This window comes from Plutella xylostella, chromosome 14 (assembly GCF_932276165.1).
Source record: "Plutella xylostella chromosome 14, ilPluXylo3.1, whole genome shotgun sequence".
Lineage (NCBI taxonomy): Eukaryota > Metazoa > Arthropoda > Insecta > Lepidoptera > Plutellidae > Plutella > Plutella xylostella.
This window is the reverse complement of record NC_063994.1, coordinates 8805425-8825313: the sequence shown is the minus strand read 5'-3', so window position 1 is coordinate 8825313 and position 19889 is coordinate 8805425. Positions and strand designations below refer to the sequence as shown.

At 39.1% G+C, this 19889-nt stretch overlaps 2 protein-coding genes across 2 annotated transcripts; both read left to right on the top strand.

Annotated features, from left to right (window-relative positions):
• The first annotated feature begins 140 nt into the window (after window positions 1–140).
• LOC105390306 (protein ALP1-like) lies at window positions 141–2523 on the top strand. Its single transcript, XM_048625503.1, has 2 exons — window positions 141–643; window positions 1603–2523. The coding sequence occupies exons 1-2, from the start codon at window positions 327–329 to the stop codon at window positions 2477–2479; spliced, it is 1194 nt and encodes a 397-aa protein (XP_048481460.1). The 5' UTR covers window positions 141–326; the 3' UTR covers window positions 2480–2523.
• An 8204-nt stretch (window positions 2524–10727) lies between these two features.
• Window positions 10728–19263, top strand: LOC105389223. Its single transcript, XM_048625572.1, has 6 exons — window positions 10728–10745; window positions 11042–11102; window positions 11575–11729; window positions 14264–14441; window positions 18291–18374; window positions 18872–19263. Exons 1-6 carry the CDS (start codon window positions 10728–10730, stop codon window positions 19075–19077), a joined length of 702 nt encoding a protein of 233 aa, XP_048481529.1. The 3' UTR covers window positions 19078–19263.
• The last annotated feature ends 626 nt before the right edge of the window (window positions 19264–19889 follow it).

Below are 19889 nucleotides of genomic sequence, written 5' to 3'. Positions count from 1 at the left end.
AGAAGAAAAAAACTTCTTTTTACGATACTAGTTACGAAACAATAGGTTTTTTTATTTACACGATACTGGTTTCGACATAAGAAATTCCTAATCTAATGAATTACGCTATGGTACTTTATTTTCTTCATGCGTAACCTTTAAGAGCCCTCGCACATTACGGCCACCAGTCGCCGCCACTAAACGCGACCACCAGTAGTTCGGCTAGACCACTACACGCCGCCACCAGTGGCAGCCACTAGTGGCCGCATCAAGCCACCAGTGGCTGCCACTTGCGTCAGACACTAGCTGCAAGTATCTCGACAGAGGTAGACGTGTGTTGCCCAAGAATGGACGCACTCTTGATTTCGCTATTGTTGCTTATTATTCTAAAACGTAGAAAACGGCGCCGAATTCAGAACCATCGACGACCAATTCATCGGCGTCACTGGGTACATCCAATTCTGACATCACGCAATAAAAATGGACAGCACAAATTGCTGTTCGAAGAGTTAAAATGTTATCCAGATAAGTTCTTCAAGTATTTTAGAATGAGCGTGAACTCATTCAATGAATTACTTAGCGTTTTGCACGATGACCTCAAACATCAAGATACACGCATGAGAAAAAGCATCTCTCCAACAGAAAGGCTGGCTATAACTTTAAGGTAAGTATCATTCATTCGTATCATTTTGCTTCTATTAGTTTGCGACTCACGTGGATTCTAGAACGTAAAACAAACAATTAAAAAAGCCAAATTGAAATAGAAATTATTTATTAATGAGAATTGAAAAATCGCAAACTAAATCAAGTTACATATCGCAGATATACAGTTTTTATAACAAATACACATTTACTTTTACATAGTCAGTTGTCAAAAAGATGTTCATTTATATCATCTGACAAAACAGAATTCATAGTATTATCAGATGCAGATGGCGAGGTAACGGAAAAGTCATGCTCAAAATTTGATTGATATCCCATAGAAGGTGGACGCGAAGCCGATTGATATCCCAAAGCAGATGGACGCGGAGTCGGTTGATAACCCGAAGTAGATGGTTGCATAGTATGGTATGAGCGTGGTTCCTGAAATGATGATGTGAAATATCCATGTTGTTGATTCTGTGATGTTCGCATATACTGTTTATATTTTTTTAGTACCATCAATACATCGGTTTGAGCATCCAATTTAAATTCATTGGGTATTTGTTTAAAGTGCGGGACCAAGGACAAAGCAAAGTTATGGTCAGCGTCTTCTTCATGCTAGTTAGAATGACGAGATTGTAATTGTTCTGAAATACTAACAAGTATATCAGTTTCTGCTTGAATGTCTTCATTATTTGTCTTGTTCTTTTTTGGCCTTTTTCTCTCAGTCGCATCGTGTACCTCGTTCGGTAATGGGCTGGGATCACGTCGTGTGTCAGCCAAGTTTTTTAAAAAAGATAGTTGTTGATAATATATATACGGCTTGCGACTCGATGATGCAGATCCACTTTTAACGCTCATTTGTTTAGAGTGTTCTCTTTTGAAGCAGTCACGAAGGCTTTTCCTTTTTCGCTGCAACTGGGATGCTGAAACATAAAAATAACATAATCAAAGGTTTCTAATCTGTTCTTTTTGTTGCAGGTACCTTGCTACTGGTTGTTCATTTGGTGATTTTGAATTAGTATATCGATGTGGTGCGTCAACTGCGAGATTGATTGTAAAAGAAACATGTAAATTGATCTATGCATCACTTCAAGATATCTGCGTACCACAACCAACTGAAGAGATGTGGAGTAAAATAGCTAAGGGGTTTGAAGAATATGCTAACTTTCCAAATTGCTGTGGTGCAATTGATGGAAAACATATAAGGATTATTAAGCCTCAAGATAGCGGATCCTTATATTATAATTATAAACACTATTTTTCCATCGTACTTCTAGCTATCTGTGACGTGAATTATAAGTTCACATTTATTGATGTCGGCTCTTATGGGAAAGCTTCAGATTCGACTATCTACAAAGAATCGAAATTATTCAAAAAATTGGAAGACCAATCCCTGAATTTACCTGCACCAAAAGCAATTTCTAGTAGTTCTGGTCCTGTAAACTACTGTTTTGTTGGTGATGAAGCTTTTGGTCTTGCAGAACACATGTTGAGACCTTATTCAGGAAAACACTTGAATATTGAAAAAAGAATTTTCAACTATAGGCTTTCTCGAGCCAGGCGTCATATCGAGTGTGCCTTTGGGATATTAGTGAATAAGTGGAGAATACTACATCGACCATTGAATGTGTCAATAGATTTCGCCGAAGACATCGTGAAGGCCTGTTGTATACTACACAACTTTGTTCGTCAGAGAGATGGATTTAATTTCCATCATACATTGACTGTACCAGGACTTCACGATATCGATAACGCCCACGTGCAATCTCGTCGTTCATTAAACACCAGAGATATATTGAAAGATTATTTTATTAGCAACGAGGGAGCTGTACCTTGGCAAAATAATAAAATATAATAAATATATAATAATAATGTAAAATAAAATTGTCCAAAAACTTACCTGCTTTGTTTTTTTCCGCTACATTTTTTTCACTAAAATTTGGAATAAATTTTAGGCACAATTCCTCCCAAGCTTCAGTTTTCTTACCCCTGTCGCTATACAAATCTGACTTTAAATCCCAAATAGCGGGTCGCTCTTCGACATCGAAAATAAAAGCGTCTACATCAAAATGAGGAATCGGATCCGTGGACATCATGCACGTGCATTCAGTACGCAGCTTACAACAAGACTAGACCCGGGAGACGGGATTGGGGAGCGGCGCGCAGGGGTGGGAAGAAGCCGGCAACTGTGGCTGTGTATGCGCACGAGTCGAACGACAAAACGCAGCCACAAGTAGCGAGCGCGCTCGACTCTCGCAGCTTGTGGCTCGGACGCGGCCACTCAAGCGCTCAGTGTGCGCCGATTCTATATAAAATGTATGAAGAAACGCGTCCGCAGGTTGTGGCGGCCACTAGTGGCTGAAGCGTGGCCGCCACTAAGTGGCCAGTGTGCGGGGGCTCTAAATAGATCCTCATAACCAAATATGTAACCGTTTTACATGAAAAACTTTTCAGATAGGTACCTATAGTGCGACAAACTTATCTGTTCCGGTGACAGCGAACTAAATTAATCCATATCTCATTACCTAAAAATCAATTATATATTGTTAAATATTATATGGGTTTATTAATACCGCAAGGGCGAATTTCCACCACTGCCAAACAAAAAATCTTACAGAATTAAGAAATATTATCATTTACGTGAGCTCTCACCGGAACAGATAAGTTTGTGGCACTGTACGTACCTGGTTGATTACACTGTCATGTCAGTTTATAGTTTATGTTTCTTTATCATTATGACATTGAATAAAGACAAAAGTTGTTATTGCATTGACGTATTGTTGTAATAATTTTATTTGTGAAATTAAATAAAATAACATTGAAAACTTTGAAAGAATATGAACGATACAGAATTGGAGTTCATTTCTACAAAGAGAGGTGGGAGATCATTGCTGACCAATGGTCGTAGATATCATAGGAAGAAATTCTATTCAAATGGTAGCACATTTTGGCTTTGCTGTAATAATGATAGTCTCAGTCATAGAGAAAAGAACACTACGTTTTGGTCTCAGTTGCAAAGGTAGTGTCGTATCAGCATCTAACATACCAGTTAAACAGTAACGAATAACGCGTTTTCATCCGCAGTTTATTTCAGGTCACACCTGCATTTATTACTTGTTTATCTTAAAGTATCGGCATAATTTTGCAGTAGTAATGTACTTGATTAGGTAAAATGAAATTGTAATTAAGATAAAGATAATTATTATAAAGAAAAACGATGTGGTGGTATTGTTTGTTGATTGTTATTTGTTGACTTTTCATTTTGCGTTTCGTTGCAGCTGAATCAAATCTCAGAAGAAAGTAGAATTTCTTTGATTATAGTAAATTTATGCCAAACTTTATGATTTTTGCATGATCAAAACGCATTCGTTTACTCATTTTCACTCCAAATTTCATTCATTTCAAGGAGAGGAGATTCACCTCAAAATGTTATGTTGGTATTAAGTCGCCGCGTTAATAGTATCGATGATTGATCATAATTTTGAATGGGAGAATATGGAATCTAGCCTGTTTATGTATAATTTTATCCTAATTTTTTTTTAATTTAATCAGAACTAGCTTCATTTAGCCTTCCTTTTTCTCTTTACGTCAAACAACACACATTGTAAGGATTTCAAGAAACTTAAATATTATAACAGCAGCAAACTGGAGAATTTTCATTGGAAGTACGCATCCAGCACAGGCAGGCAGGCAGGCAGTCATCATCTGCCCAAACATAACCTTGCTTCTCCGGATCTTCAAGAAAAAATGGACGGATGGATGGAAGTTATGGCCATATCTTGGTGATACCAACATCGATTTGATATTGAAATATCTTATTTGAAAGCTTATAAGTTGACAATGTTTTTAAGCTAAATTGCACAAAAAATGTCATATGAAATAATTTTTTAATTAAATTTATTTAAGTCTATATGCCAAACATTCTTATGCGAACTTAGAAACTCGATAGCTCCGCGGAACCCCAAAAAACGGTTAGACGTTTCTATACGACTACATAACCCTACGGATCATAGTATTAATGAGCCGTTTTCCTTGACAGCTGTCAGTTGAGCTTTTGGGTATGCCGATAGATGGCGTGAAAACGCAGTGTACCAACTGTCAAAAATTACATAGAGAGCAAAGAGTACTAAACTCAGAATAAGAACTCACTAGTTGTGATTAAATGTCGGGTGGTAGCGCGAGCCATCCTTCCGAGGCTCAGACTGCATGTGGCTTGGTATAGTGCTACGTATTCTGTGAATAGTTCTACCCGCGCCGTTTGAACGGGTGCTGCGTGCGAGAACTTATTTTCTATTTTTATTTATTGTATGATCCTAAATAAGATCCCAAAGAAATACTTACAAGACAAGATGAGAATGTGTGCCGTCGCAACTTGTAAAAATAAAGGACATCATAAATTTCCAAATGATGAAAGCCAGGCCCAACAATGGATTAAGGCGACTCGGATAAATGTGCGAAAAATTGATTGGAAACTGCGAAAAGAATCATGGTTGTGTTCGGATCATTTCATACCAAGTGATTTTCATTCAGGTAAGTAAGTTAAATCATTCGCGGTAATGTAAATTAACCATTGTTACATAACATGATATATTATCATCATAGAGAAAATAATACTACAATACTACCTACCTACGTCACTTTCACATTTCGTTAGCCTCACAGAATAACATGTGATCTGAGTGTGTTCTGAGGGTTTGACAGTTGGAACAACCCTAGACAATGCCATCTATTTCTCCAAAAAGGAACTTTTTTTTTTTTAACAAACGCCTCATTGTAAACATATTTGACATTTCGGCAGATTGTTTATTAGGCGGCTTTGAAACAATAAGTTAAGCAAGTTGTTATTGTAACATTTGCCTAGTGTTTTTTTTTATTTCAAGTGTTTCGTATTATGTAAGAAAGTGGATCAAATAAACGCTTTATCTATCTATCTATTAAATTAAACTAAAACTTTTATTACCTCACAAGAACATTCTCTTTCATTCATGATCTCTCATGCAAAAATCTCTCTAGCAAACTCATCCCATCTCTCATAAACTGGAGCCATTGAGCTTGCAGCGCGAGCTCCCTGTCCCTCTGCTGCAGCTCAATGTCCCTCTGCCGTATCCTTTCTCTCTCTATTTCATAAACTCTATCATCCCGTTCCCTTTCACGCTCTCTGGCATCCTTCTCATTGAATATATAAATCAGCAATGTCTTCTTTTTTTTTTCTTTTTTTTTTTGGTGGCTCCCATGCCTTCTCCTCCGGGACTGGTGGTGGCTCTAACTCAACCTCCCCAGGAAAGTGTGGTGGCGGTTGGCTGGTCCCAGGCATGTTCCAATCTTCCGGATCTGTAATGAATTATATATGACTCATAATAAATAGTGACAAATGATGATGAATTAGGAGCGGTGGTAGCTCAGAATTTATGTACCATGTATTTGTATACCATCGTTCTACGGTGAAGGATAACATATATATGGATATGCACAAAGGTTCCACTTGAGTGAGCCAGGGGCAGGGAGGGTACCCCCAAGGAGAATAGATGATGAAATAACCCAAAACCCAAAGATAAAGCAAACATATTTCACTTGCCAGGTAGTGCAGGTTCACAAGTCGTTGTTGGAGGTTGAGTGTCATTAATGTGCGTTTCTACTTGTAATATTTAAATATGAAATAAATTTCAAGCTAAACAATTACACTTTATATATAGGTACATATTTCTGCACCCACGAGCATGATGGCAGAGTTAGTTAAAGTATAAACATAACATAATACGACACCCCTCTTTAGCGTGGGGGGTTACAAAATAATGTAATGCAGCAATGCACTTTCTCCTTCCGCGTCAGGGATTGCATTACATTTTATACCATACTGAAATTCTAGAAAACACGCTGAGCTTTAAGTAAATAGCTACCTTCCTACTTCTTCTAAAACATGCCTTCTATAAGACCAAATGTTAAGTAACCTGTCCAAAGCCTACTTCTTCAACATCAAGCCCAATGGCTGCCTGGATCCCAACCATCGCCACCACTCGCTGTTCCGCATCTGTTAAATGGGAGGTAAGAGCAGGGCCACCACCAGTCCCATTAATAGACTTATTAATGCGAGGCACCTTTTTTTGCAGCTGTTTTTAAAATCGCTCCAAACCTAAAATTAAAGGAATGCAAAAATAAAAACATGCCATGCATTCAAACTATTATGCTAAAACAGTGCTATTAAAAGGATTATAGTGCCTTTTTTAGTTAATAAAGTAATGACGAATAGCACAGCATAGGCAACATACAATTTCCCAAACAATCTATAAGTAAATAAATGTTTAATTACTTACTTTCCTCCACTTTTCCTCCGACTTCTCGCTTGCTGAAGGGTCACTGTTCAAAAGGGCAGCGAGCTCCTGCCACTTTTTGGTCACCCACGGCCGGCCATGCTGTATGTGGGTGGCCGGCTTGGATAGATCACCATTCCTTTAAAATGAGAGATAGTTTTGTTTATTAAATCGCAACACTTTTGATCACATTAGGTAGGTCATTTATAACCATAATAATATTATGAAAATAACTGAGAAAAACATTACTTACCGTTCCATAAATTCAATCATCAAATTGAATTGCGTCCCACTTGTACTTAAGGCTCGTTGACACAGTGCGAGCTACTGCCTGGCCAGTAGACAGCTACTCGGTTTGTGTACTCATACGCCAGTAGCTCGGCTCGCCTCTGCTGTCTACACGACACCCAGTCCCAGTGCGAGTCGAGTCGCGATGTCGGGTGAACTTGTATTAATAAAAAAACGGTGATACGCTCTATTACAACAATATTATCTCAGGAATTGGAAAAAATCTATAACCATAGCCAATATATATAATAAAAAAAAGAGCGAAAGAAAAGGATTTGGATTAGAGATTGGATGGCTAGAAGATCTTTAGGGGCGACAAGTATGATTCTCAACGAGCTTTACCATGAAGACCCCCGAGAATATAAAGCAGTCATGAGAGTGACACCTGAACAAGTCGAAAGACTTTTAAATTTGATAAAAACAAAGATATAACGTCAAGACACATTGATGAGAGATGCCATAGCAGCAAGGGTCAACTTGGAAGTAACCCTGTGTTTCCTAAGCTCGGGAATATCATTCAGACTGCTATCAGTATTTCTAAAGCTTCTATATCAAAATTTATACCAGAAGTTTGTGATGCTATTTCTGAAGCTTTGGACGATCATTTTCAAGTAAGTACAAGTTAAGTAATTCAATAATACAAGACGTGTGACTCGTTCATTTATTTTTCAAAAACAAATTAAACCATAACTAATAACATTATTGCATGTTGTTTACATTAGCATTTATCAACGCTCTGACTATTGGATCATTAAAGTCAATAATGTTGTATGACGCACTTGATGATTCTTCTGGTTGAACTGGCTGCTGCATACTTGATGATTGTTGTGGTAGAACTGTTTCTGAGTTGAGTGATGGTGACAGTATATGTAGGACTGTGGTGACGAAGCACTGTATGAGGCAAGGGTAGAATTCCGGGTGTATAAAGCTCTTTTTCGGTATCGTGAAAGTACTTGTTGAATTTCATCTTTGGCATCTAAAAAATCCAGTAATGGGAGCTGTCTCAATTGAATAGCAACGTGTTTTCCAACAACATCATACTCGTCTTCTTGTCGAGAAGAGCTGGAAAATTCTATAGTACTGTTTAGTTGTTTCAGCTCATTAATAGCTGCTGCAGTTCCGCTCCATTTTTTGGCAGTATTATGTGTTTTTTTTTGTTTTACCCGGGTTTTTTTCTTTGTCAATGTGCTGTCACTGGAGTTGATTGATCTATCATCAGATTTATCTAGATTTCTATCACCCGTTTTATCGATATTTTCATCAGTGTTATCATTCATGTCTTGAATAACAGCATTTTCCAAATCCACCGGTGTGTTATCTTTCTGCAATAATTAGAATACAAAATTAATATATTTTTCAGGTACCAAAGTAGGATTTCACCACAGGTGGAACTTTCCAGGATGTTGTGGAGCCATCCATGGCAAACATGTGGTGATTCAAGCTCCCCCTAATTGTGGTAGTGAGTACTACAATTATAAAGGAACTAACAGCTTGGTGCTCCTAGCGATCGTGGATCATGATTACTACTTTAAATATGTGGACATAGGGTCATATGGGCGAAATTCTGACGGTGGTGTTTTCCAAGCTTCTTCATTATATCCAGTATTGGAAAATGGAACATTATTGCCAGAAGGCGGATTTATAGTGGGAGATGATGCTTTTCCTCTTAAGACGTACAACGCTATCCTAATGAGACCACGACAGCTGAAAAAACTTACAATTACAGAATCTCTAGAGCAAGACGCATAGTAGAAAATGGATTCGGTATTTTAGCATCTCGCTTTCGTGTTTTGGGAAAACCTATCCAGTTGCAAGAGGACACCATAATAAAAATTATTCGAACTACATGCGTACTACACAACTGGTTACGAAAAACTTCACCACACATCTACAGTGTAGATTCTACACTCCTCCTGGTAGTGTAGATTATGAAGATATTTCAAATTTCACTGTCAACCTTGGAACGTGGAGATCAGAAATAAATGCGTTACCGAGTATCGCCCGTTCGCGAATAAATATAATATCAATACCGAAAAAAAGTTAACCTTTTCAATTAGGTACTTACCAGATTGGATGTTGTTTTCTTTTCTTTTAAATAAATTGTTTTCATTATATAATCCATTATATCAAACCATTTTGAATACACTGGAAAACCTAAGCATTTCAAATAATGTAACAGTACAGTGGATTAAAAGTCATAACGACAACATAGGAAATTGCGAGGCTGACCGACTAGCAAGAATGGGATCAAATACCCTACCAATAGGGCCAGAACCATTTATTAGTCTGTCATCAAAGGCAATAAGGCGATGTCTCACCGATAAAACACTATCTGAACACAATCAGGAGTGGAAAAATCGTGTAGATTGCAGACAAACTAAAGCGTTTATTGTATCACACAACCACAAACTTACACGCTACTTACTCAACCTGTCCCGTAGTAATATATCATTAATGGTAGGATTAATAACAGGACATTGTTGCGTGAATAAACACTTATATACCATAGGTAACTCAACTAGTCCCTTATGTAGGACATGTAAGGAAGTAGATGAGACGGTTGAACATATTCTGTTAGCTTGTCCACCTACTACAGAAACAAGATTATCTATTCTTGGACCAACAGAGCGCCTACCTCAGCTATTACAACACCCAGGCCTGCTACTCCAGTTTACCCGGGAGCTAGGCTGGCTGAGCTGAAATCAAGGGGATATGTACAAAGGTTCCACTCGAGAGAGCCACGTACAGGAACTTCACCCCCTATGAGAATAGAATAGAATAGAACCATTTTATGGATGGTTTGTACACATCGTCTGCGCCAGCGCCACTCTTCTTGCTTTTTTCGATTTTATTCATTTCTTGATTGTAGGTAGATCGTAATTTTTTTATTTTCTTTGTTACCTCACTGGTGCTGTCTAGGTGCATTTCTTTTGCGATATGTTCCAAAGATGCTTTTCTCATATCTCTATTTCGATAGTTTTTATCGAAACAATTCCATAGGTTTTCTTGTTCTTTGTAGAGTTTCATGTATGAAATATTATTGTCAGAAGACCATATATCCGCAGCCATTTCGAACTGAACTCGATTTCGTACGTAGGCGTAGCACACAAAAAACACGGAATTCAGTTGTTTTACTTGAATATTTTTTTCTTTTTAAATGTAGAGTATACTTTACGTACAGCCAGTGCATGCAATGAGTTCTCGAGTCAATATAATCGTTTTTTAATAGAATCGAAAATATTAAACATTTTAAGTAAATTTTAAATAACAATGGCGATAAAAAAATCTTCACCTTAAATCGTAAACCGCCTAACTCCACTTTTTGGCGAAAACGACTTTTTGGTATCATTAGAAGCGACTTTTCAAGGCGCATCTTTTCGTATTACTCGTAAATCGATAAAAAAACTGAGCTCTGAGCAAATTAAATTTTCGTTTTCCTCCTAACTCGAAGTCGTGATTTTTAAACAATAAAACCTCGTAACTCTTCCTACCACCATACAACGAGCGATGGAGGTGGAAGTGAACGTACGTTTTTGCAATAAAACTATGATTTGACTTTTTTTATTACCTACTACATAAATAAATTATAGTACTTAACATTCTTATTGATCAATTTATACCTTGTACAATACATTCTTATTTATTTATTATAGTTAAATTTTGCAGATTTTTAGCAATATTATGTTATTAAATTAAAAGTTACGCGTATATCCCAAACAAATTATTTTGTATATTTTGGTTGGAGTCAGCACTTAACTACATGACATAACAGTCTTTTGCGCCCCGTTCCAACTCTCAATCCATCACTTCTTGCTCGTCAGATGATGATCACAGCGTACCACCACCAGGGTTTCAACGGCTACGGCGGGAGCATGGACGCAGGTCTAGTACTGATTTATGTTTTCTACTGCTTATAAAGATGATTGCTGATTATATAATCATTTGATTAAGTACATCAATAATACTAATATACTAAATTTTCATAAAAAAAAAACATTTTCACTCTACGTTCGAAGTAATAGGAAAAGGCAGGGAGATTTATCTATATTTGAATAGAGTAAGTCCATCAAAGAGAAAAATATTTTGCATAATCGTAGTCCGAAAAACTCGCATTTGCAGGAAAAACACGAATCTCCAATAATAGTATTCACATAGAGATTGGGAAAAGATCGTAAGTCCATTTTATATACAAAACGATAAAAATAGCAAATTTTTCAAGCAAATTTTTCATAACTCCGTTGAATTTGCAACCACATTTTTAGTAATAAAAAAACATAAGGAGGTATCCTAAGTAGAAGTATACAATATAAACAGTTTTTTTTTGTCTCATGTAAAATTTGTAAAATCCAATCAGTGCAAGGCATTCATGAGAAAAAAGCCGTTAAAAAGGATTTTTTTTCAAATCCTATTAAACAACTGTCCGGCTGGCACTGGCGAGCTACTGCCACGGGTCCAAACGATGCGAGCGACGACCGAGCCGCTGTCATGGGCGAGTTGCTGTCGGGCGAGGCGAGTGAAAACAAAAAATGTTGAAGTAACTCGCATGCGAGCTACTGACCAACTCGCACGTACGAGTTACTCGTAAGTAACGTCCAAACAGTGCGGGTTACTGCAGTGTAGCTACTCGGAAGGCTGACTCGTACGCTAGCTCGCACTGTGTCAACGAGCTGATGCGAGCTACTGACCAACTCGCACGTACGAGTTACTCGTAAGTTACGTCCAAACAGTGCGAGTTACTGCAGTCCAGCTGAAGTCTGACTCGTACGCTAGCTCGCACTGTGTAAACTAGCCATTACTTTCATTGTAGGAGGGAATGGACCACAATCTACAATTGCTTTAGATGCAATCATAGAGAAAATAAACTTGGATGCTAATTTTGATGTTATATTATATAAGAGATTTTGATGTTATATTTATGTAAGGTCAAACAATGACATTTCGTTTTAAATTTTCTTCTTTTACGATTAGATACTTAAAATAAGTTCATTTTTTTATCTACTATTTATTTTTAATTTTTCATTTAATAATTGTTTATTACAATAATATTGTGGAATAAGATTAAATATTTGATAAAAACTCATGAAATACTAAGTTTTACAGTTAATCAAATATGGGTGTCACATCGAGACTTTCCCGGCCCAAAGGGATGTGTCGGTGAAGCATAGAAGATATTTAAGAAGCCAGGGCTGCCCCACTAGCCCCGACTCTATGGGGACTATTGTCCAATCTGTATCCATGGACACGAGTGGCACGGCCCCAGCGGCTGACATCAGAGGGTTAAGGTTTTTTATATGGCACGCGAGTGCGGGCAGGGTCACGGCAGCCACGGACACCACGGTGCGCTCTGCTTGTGCAAGCTGATGTATGTGCACCGTCCGACTAGACCTCGTTGAGTCTTTTTGTCTCCTGATGAATCTCCTGTCGAAAGAATCATAGTCCCAGGCCCCGGGCGCACAAGGATACGCATAGAGTAGCCCGCGAAGGGCAGGGGCTGTGTCTCCGTATGATCCCAAACTCAACCCAGAGGTGAGGTCGGCGCTACATGACCTTAATATAATAAAGAAGGATACCTACTGCGAGAATAAACAAAATGTCATGGCTAGTTGCCTCTCAGCAATTGGAAAAGCTTGACGCGCATGACGTTTCATGGTGCGTTGCATTTCATTCTTTTATCATCCTCTCCTGATCGCAATCCATGGCTTTACAGCAAAACTCATGTTTTGTTCGGTGAAGTCCTTATGTGAGGACGTCAGCAGCCATCTCGTCAGTACTTTTGTAGTGGACTTGTATCTCCCGACTGGATACCTTCTCTCGGATAAAGTGGTACCTCACATCAATATGCTTACTGCGGGCATGGTAAACATCACTACCTGAAAGCTAAATTGTACTTTGATTATCACAATACATGATAAATGGCTGGTCCGTTTGTTTCGTTAATAATTAATTTAGTATATTCATTCAGTAGATTCATTCAGTAGATTCATTCAATCGTTCATTCATGTATTCATTCATTCAATTTACATCTATCATGGTGGCTAGCTCGATATTGTGACCTTACAATAAACCTCTGTTTAAAGTCTAAATTCATTAATATCAGCAACCTATCCTTACGAAGATACAGTCCACAATCACACTGACCAATTTGGTCCTTCTCCCGAAGAAAAGAATCTTAGACCAGCGAAGACACCCTGGGAAGATACTGCGCCACGTGCCACGTGGGTCTCTTCATCGATTCCACCGGCGGCTGCGACGTATCTCACGTCTTCGTCTTCACAACAAGCGAGCATCTTCACTACAATCCTTCAAAACTGCGGGTCTTCATCTCCAGACGGTCTTCGAACAGTCCTTCAAGTTCACCAGACGGAGGTGCCGCAGTGGTTAGAAGATACCACGAGGAGCGACTTCATCTCACAGTTTCCAGATTCTCCGCACAATCACATCATCACCCGGAGAGAGGTCTTCAAAAACAAGCCGTAACAGTGAGTCCGTTCCAATTCCTCATCTTCAATTCCTATTTCCATTTCTAAATCGTTTCCCAATTCAGAATTGCACCTATTTGGATCAAACATCGTGATCTCTTATCATAATTGGTGTAGGTACTTATTACTTATATCATCAAATCATCATCACTTACTTACATCTACATAGGTATATACCTAGCTAATCCCTTTTTCTCACGCTGTCTTATAACTTAATGCAGCTATCAGTAAACAAGTATACATAAGTACAAAGTTACAAAGACGCAGTTTACACATCACGTAACTGGTTTATCGAGTACATTCTTAGTGCCACGAACCACTGCACGGCGGCAGGTTCACTAATCAGTCAGTCGTATTTTCATAAAAAACATAATGAGTAATAGTGACGATCGTATAAAATTGCTTACCAGAAAACGTGGTAGCATAAAAGCTAAGGTAACACAATTTAATCAATACCTAAACCTAGTTAAAAGTTGTGAATCGCTTAGTGAGCCACAAGTGTACGAACTCGAGTGCCGTTTACATAAAATAGACTCCTTATACAGTGATTACGATGTGTTGCAGACGGATCTGGAGACTCTGTCGGAGGTACCCGACGAGGCGTTCGGCGAGCGCGAGCAGTTCGAGCAGCTGTACTACCAGCTGGTGGCGGAGGCGCGCAGCCTGCTCAAGCGCAGCAGCCTGCCCGCGCTGCCGCCGCCTGCTGAGGAGGGGTCGGAGGCAGGCTCCAGTGCACCACACGGTTACAAGCACGACTTTGTCCGACTGCCGAAAATAAACCTACCATATTTCGATGGGTCAATCAATCAATGGCTGGAATTTCGAGATACGTATTTATCTTTGATACATAATAACAACAGCATTAATGATATTAACAAGTTTCATTATCTCAGAGCGTCATTAAAAAACACAGCTGCTCTTATCATTCAGAGCCTTGATTTTCGTGCCGAAAATTATGCAATTGCCTGGCAGCTTTTATCAGATCGTTATGATAACGAACGTTTGCTCATAAACAATCATCTTAACGACTTATTTAACGTTAAGCCTATTGCCTCAGAATCTAGCTCAGCTTTACGCAATATCATTGATTCTACCAATAAGAATTTACGTGCCTTAGCGTCCCTAGGTCAACCGACGGATCACTGGGATACTTTAATTATTCATATCATGTCTAACAAATTAGACTCCAACACAATGCGTCAGTGGGAAGAACAAAAGAACACAATGAATAGTTTTCCATCATTATAGCTGTTTTTAAAATTCATTAGTGATCGAGCTGATTTGTTAGATACCTTACATACTAATAAAACTAATAATAACACAATAACCTTTCAGAACAAAACTATACCTACAAAGCACATTCAGAAAAATAACTACATTCAGAAATCACAACCTAATTCAATGATTTGCCCAATGTGTAAAAACAATCATTACCTTTTCACCTGTCAACAGTTTCGTAACCTATCGGTCATTGACCGCATTCAGCGCGTAAGCCAGTACCCAATGTGTAAAAATTGTTTACGGCCGGGTCACGCGGACAGTAATTGCACTCTTACTCATTGCAAATATTGCAAATTAAAACACAACACACTTCTTCACAACCATTCATCTGACATTCCTAGCGATCATACTGTATCCCTCTCGACTAACATTGAGCCTGCCAGTACATCAAACTCACACAAACATGTGTTGCTATCCACAGCCATGGTGAAGGTGACTGCGCGTGATGGAAGCTTGCGCACTGCCCGTGTGTTACTTGATAATGGTAGCACCACCAACTACGTGACACAAGACTTGTTTAGTAAGCTGGAACTGGATGGACGTCACGTCAGCTCCACTGTGACAGGTATCAATGGTCAAACATCCTTTGCATCAGAATGTTGTGATCTTGTGATTGAATCTCACTCTGGTAATTACAAGACGAGCATAAATTGTCATATACTCCCCGTAATAAACAGCTGTCTGTCAACGTCATTGGTTCCAATGTAATGGACTTAAATAAACATGTTAAGCTACATGAATCAAAGTTAGGTTGGTTGTTATCTGGATGCATATACTCTAGTAGTCCGGCAGCTACAGCCTCTTGCTACTTCACCTCCAACGAAGAACAAAACTTAACCCGTTTTTGGGAGTTAGACTCAGTGTCTCCTAAGTACAGTTTGTCCGCCGACGAAAGGGCGTGTGAGTCACACTTTATAAAAAATACTGTGCGTGATGACGACGGTCGTTTTGTCGTCACAATACCGCTATCAGAATCACCAGACGTGTTAGGAGATTCATACTCAACAGCTAAATGTCGTTTTTTAGGCTTGGAGCGCAGGTTCGAGCGAGATCCAGACTACAAAAAGAAGTACTGTCAGTTCATAAATGAATATATTTCATTAGGTCACATGACCCCAGTTCAACATAATTATTCCAATAATAATAACTACATTCCGCATCACGGAATAATTAAAGAGTCCAGCCTTACAACAAAGTTACGAGTGGTCTTTGATGCCTCTGCCGTAACATCAACCGGAAAATCGTTTAATGACATACAAATAGTTGGACCGACTGTACAAGACGACCTCTTTTCAATACTTCTTAGGTTTCGTCAACATAAATATGCAGTTTCAAGTGACATTGAAAAAATGTATAGGGCGGTATTTGTTACTCCGTCACAACGTTCATTACAACAAATTTTATTTCGATTCAACTCAAACGAACCGATTCAAAATTACACCTTGAATACAATTTCATATGGTACGTCATCCGTACCTAGCTACGAGGTGTTTAGTTTCCCTCGCCGATCAGTGTGATAATACCGATGGTGCGCGTGCTATACAGCATGATTTTTATATAGACGATTTTATAAGCGGTGGTGACAGCATACCGGAAGTAGTCGATATGTGCAAGTCCGTCATTCAAACATTAATGTCCGCTAAATTTAATTTGCGTAAGTGGCAGTCGAATTGCCCAGAAATTTTAAATTTAATAAATTCATTAAATTGTGATGACAATCATTTTATGAATCTTTCGGAAGCCTTACCTTCTAAGACATTAGGTCTATATTGGAATTCTAATTTAGACATCTTAACCTTTTCGGTTTCTATTTGTGCACCCAAAAAACTTACAAAACGACACATATTGTCGGTCATTAGTCAGATTTTTGATCCCTTAGGACTGGTTGGTCCATGCATAGTAACAGCTAAAATGATAATACAAAAAATATGGATCTATAAATGTGGCTGGGATGATATAGTACCAGCTGATATTCAGAAATCTTTTCTAGACTTTGTAAAATCATTGTCACATTTAAATAAAACTTCCATTCCTCGTTGGGTATCCTCAGATGCGGCTGTTGACATACAGTTACATACATTCTCAGACTCGTCGGAGCGCGCGTACGGCGCGTGTGTGTACGTCAGGACGGTGGACAGAGAGGGGCAGGTTTGCGTTCGTCTTCTAACTTCAAAAAATAAAATATCTCCATTAAAGGCAGCTACCATTCCGCGCCTGGAGCTATGTGGAGCTTTATTAGGCACTAGACTTGCTAGCAAGGTTCAAAGTTCCCTGACAATTCCTATAAATAACTGTTTTTACTGGTGTGATTCAACAATCGTACTAGCATGGTTGTCTACATCGCCCAGCGTCTTAAAGCAGTTTGTGAGGAACAGAGTTGGAGAGATTCAAGATGTTACCTGTAACTCACAGTGGAGCTACGTGCCCTCTAAACAAAACCCAGCGGACCTCGTCTCGAGAGGGGTTGGGGCTGACCAACTAAATGTTTCTTCGTTGTGGTGGTCAGGTCCAGAGTTCCTTCAACACAAAGAAATACAATATCCACAGATACCCAACTTACAACAAAATTCATTACCTGAAATATCTTTACATACACAAACCAACAACAATGATAAAACACAAAACATCATATCTATTCTAATACACAAGATTTCCTCATTCAACAAACTCATACGTATATACAGTTATATACAACGTTTTGTTTACAATACCAGACATAAACTTAATAAAAAACATGGCTATCTTTCATTTAGCGACTTACAAACATCAAAATATAACCTTATTCATATTGCTCAAATGGAAATGTTTCCTAAAGAGTATGACCTGTTAACGAGAAAGCAATCATTACCAAAAAATGGTAGGTTAACATCACTATCGCCTTTTCTTGATTCAAACAACTTAATTCGTGTCGGTGGGCGACTCAAGAATTCCTTTTACACTTTCGATACAAAACACCCCATTCTGCTCTGTTCCAAACACCATCTCACTCATTTAATATTTGGAATGTATCACTCAACATTGTTACACGGTGGTCCGCAGTTACTATTGGCAAATATAAGGCACACTTATTGGGTTCTAGGTGGAAGAAACCTGGCAAAAAAGATATTGCATAAATGTATGCGTTGCGCTAGATTCAGGCCTAAGTACATCCAGCCTATAATGGCCGACTTGCCAACTGATAGGACAAACTTAGAATTTCCTTTCATTACAACTGGAATTGACTATGCCGGACCAGTGATGATTGCCAATCGAAAGGGTAGAGGATGCACATTATTGAAATCATATATTTTAATATGTGTCTGTTTTGCAGTTAAGGCCGTGCACCTGGAGCTTGTCACCGATCTGTCTAAGGAAGCATTCTTGGCTGCGCTGGCTCGCTTCACGGCTCGTCGGGGTAAACCCCGCTGTATCCATGCCGACAATAGTACTACCTTTGTAGGCGGTTTTAATGAGCTTAATTCATTTTTATCAAATAATTCAGACGCAATTCAATCATCAATGAATGAACAAGGTATAGATTTTAAATTTATTCCTCCTTACTCACCTCACTTCGGAGGCCTGTGGGAATCTGCCGTTAAGTCGGTCAAACATCATCTCCGCCGTACCCTTGGTCTTGCTCACCTCACATACGAAGAGATGACCACATGTCTTATCCAAATAGAGGCCATTTTGAATTCGAGACCTTTAGTCCCCATTTCTTCTGATCCATCAGATCTTTCCTGCCTAACCCCCGCCCACTTCCTGATTGGACGGCCACTGTTATCGGTACCGCACAATGTCATTGACGACAATGCAAACATCAGCCGGCTTCAGAGATTCCAAAGGGTTGAGGCTCTAAAACAACACTTCTGGCGTAGATTCTCTAACGAATATGTATGTTCCTTACAACAGAGATCCAAATGGAGAAGCTCCAGAGGCCAGCTGCAAGAAGGAGACCTGGTTCTACTGAAGGACGCCTCACAACCTCCACTCCTATGGCTCATGGGACGCGTCACTGCCATCGAACCATCCAGCGACGGCCTTGCAAGAATTGTCCAAGTCAACACGCGAAAAGGACTATTACGCCGAGCATATCAAAACTTGTGCTTACTACCTAAAAATTAGATTTTGACTTTATCAACGCCGGGGAGTGTTTCGTTAATAATTAATTTAGTATATTCATTCAGTAGATTCATTCAGTAGATTCATTCAATCGTTCATTCATGTATTCATTCATTCAATTTACATCTATCATGGTGGCTAGCTCGATATTGTGACCTTACAATAAACCTCTGTTTAAAGTCTAAATTCTTTAATATCAGCAACCTATCCTTACGAAGATACAGTCCACAATCACACTGACCACCGTTTGTTTAGACCCGAGGTCACGGTGTAAGAAGTTAGAGACATTTGTATTCTGCCTCTGTGGACGATAGGGCCACGGTAAACCGTCTTCTTGAAGCCCAACTTACAGCAGCTCCCTGAAACAGCAGAGGGTAGGCAGCGCGGAGACGGCATCGTGTGCAGGAAGCCTTAGTATTTTAATAAGTTCTTGATCACTATGCCTCTCTGTTAATGTCATATTTGAAGCTTTTCCAATTGCTGAGAGGCAACTAGCCATGACATTTTGTTTCTTCTCGCAGTAGGCATTCTTCTTTATTATATTAAGGTCATGTAGCGCCGACCTCACCTCTGGGTTGAGTTTGGGGGGCTTCATAAAGGCACAGTTTTCTGCTGGTAAGTTTCTAATGTTTAGTTTCAAGAAGCGCTTTAAATTCAAAAAGTACGCCAACAGTACGCGTGCCGGACGCCGAATCTTCCCCGAACACCACCGACGTCAGCCGAGCGCTGAATAAACCCATCGCCATCGCACCAACGAACAAAGCGTTGGGCAATTCTGCCACAACAGGCAATGATCATAACGAGGAAG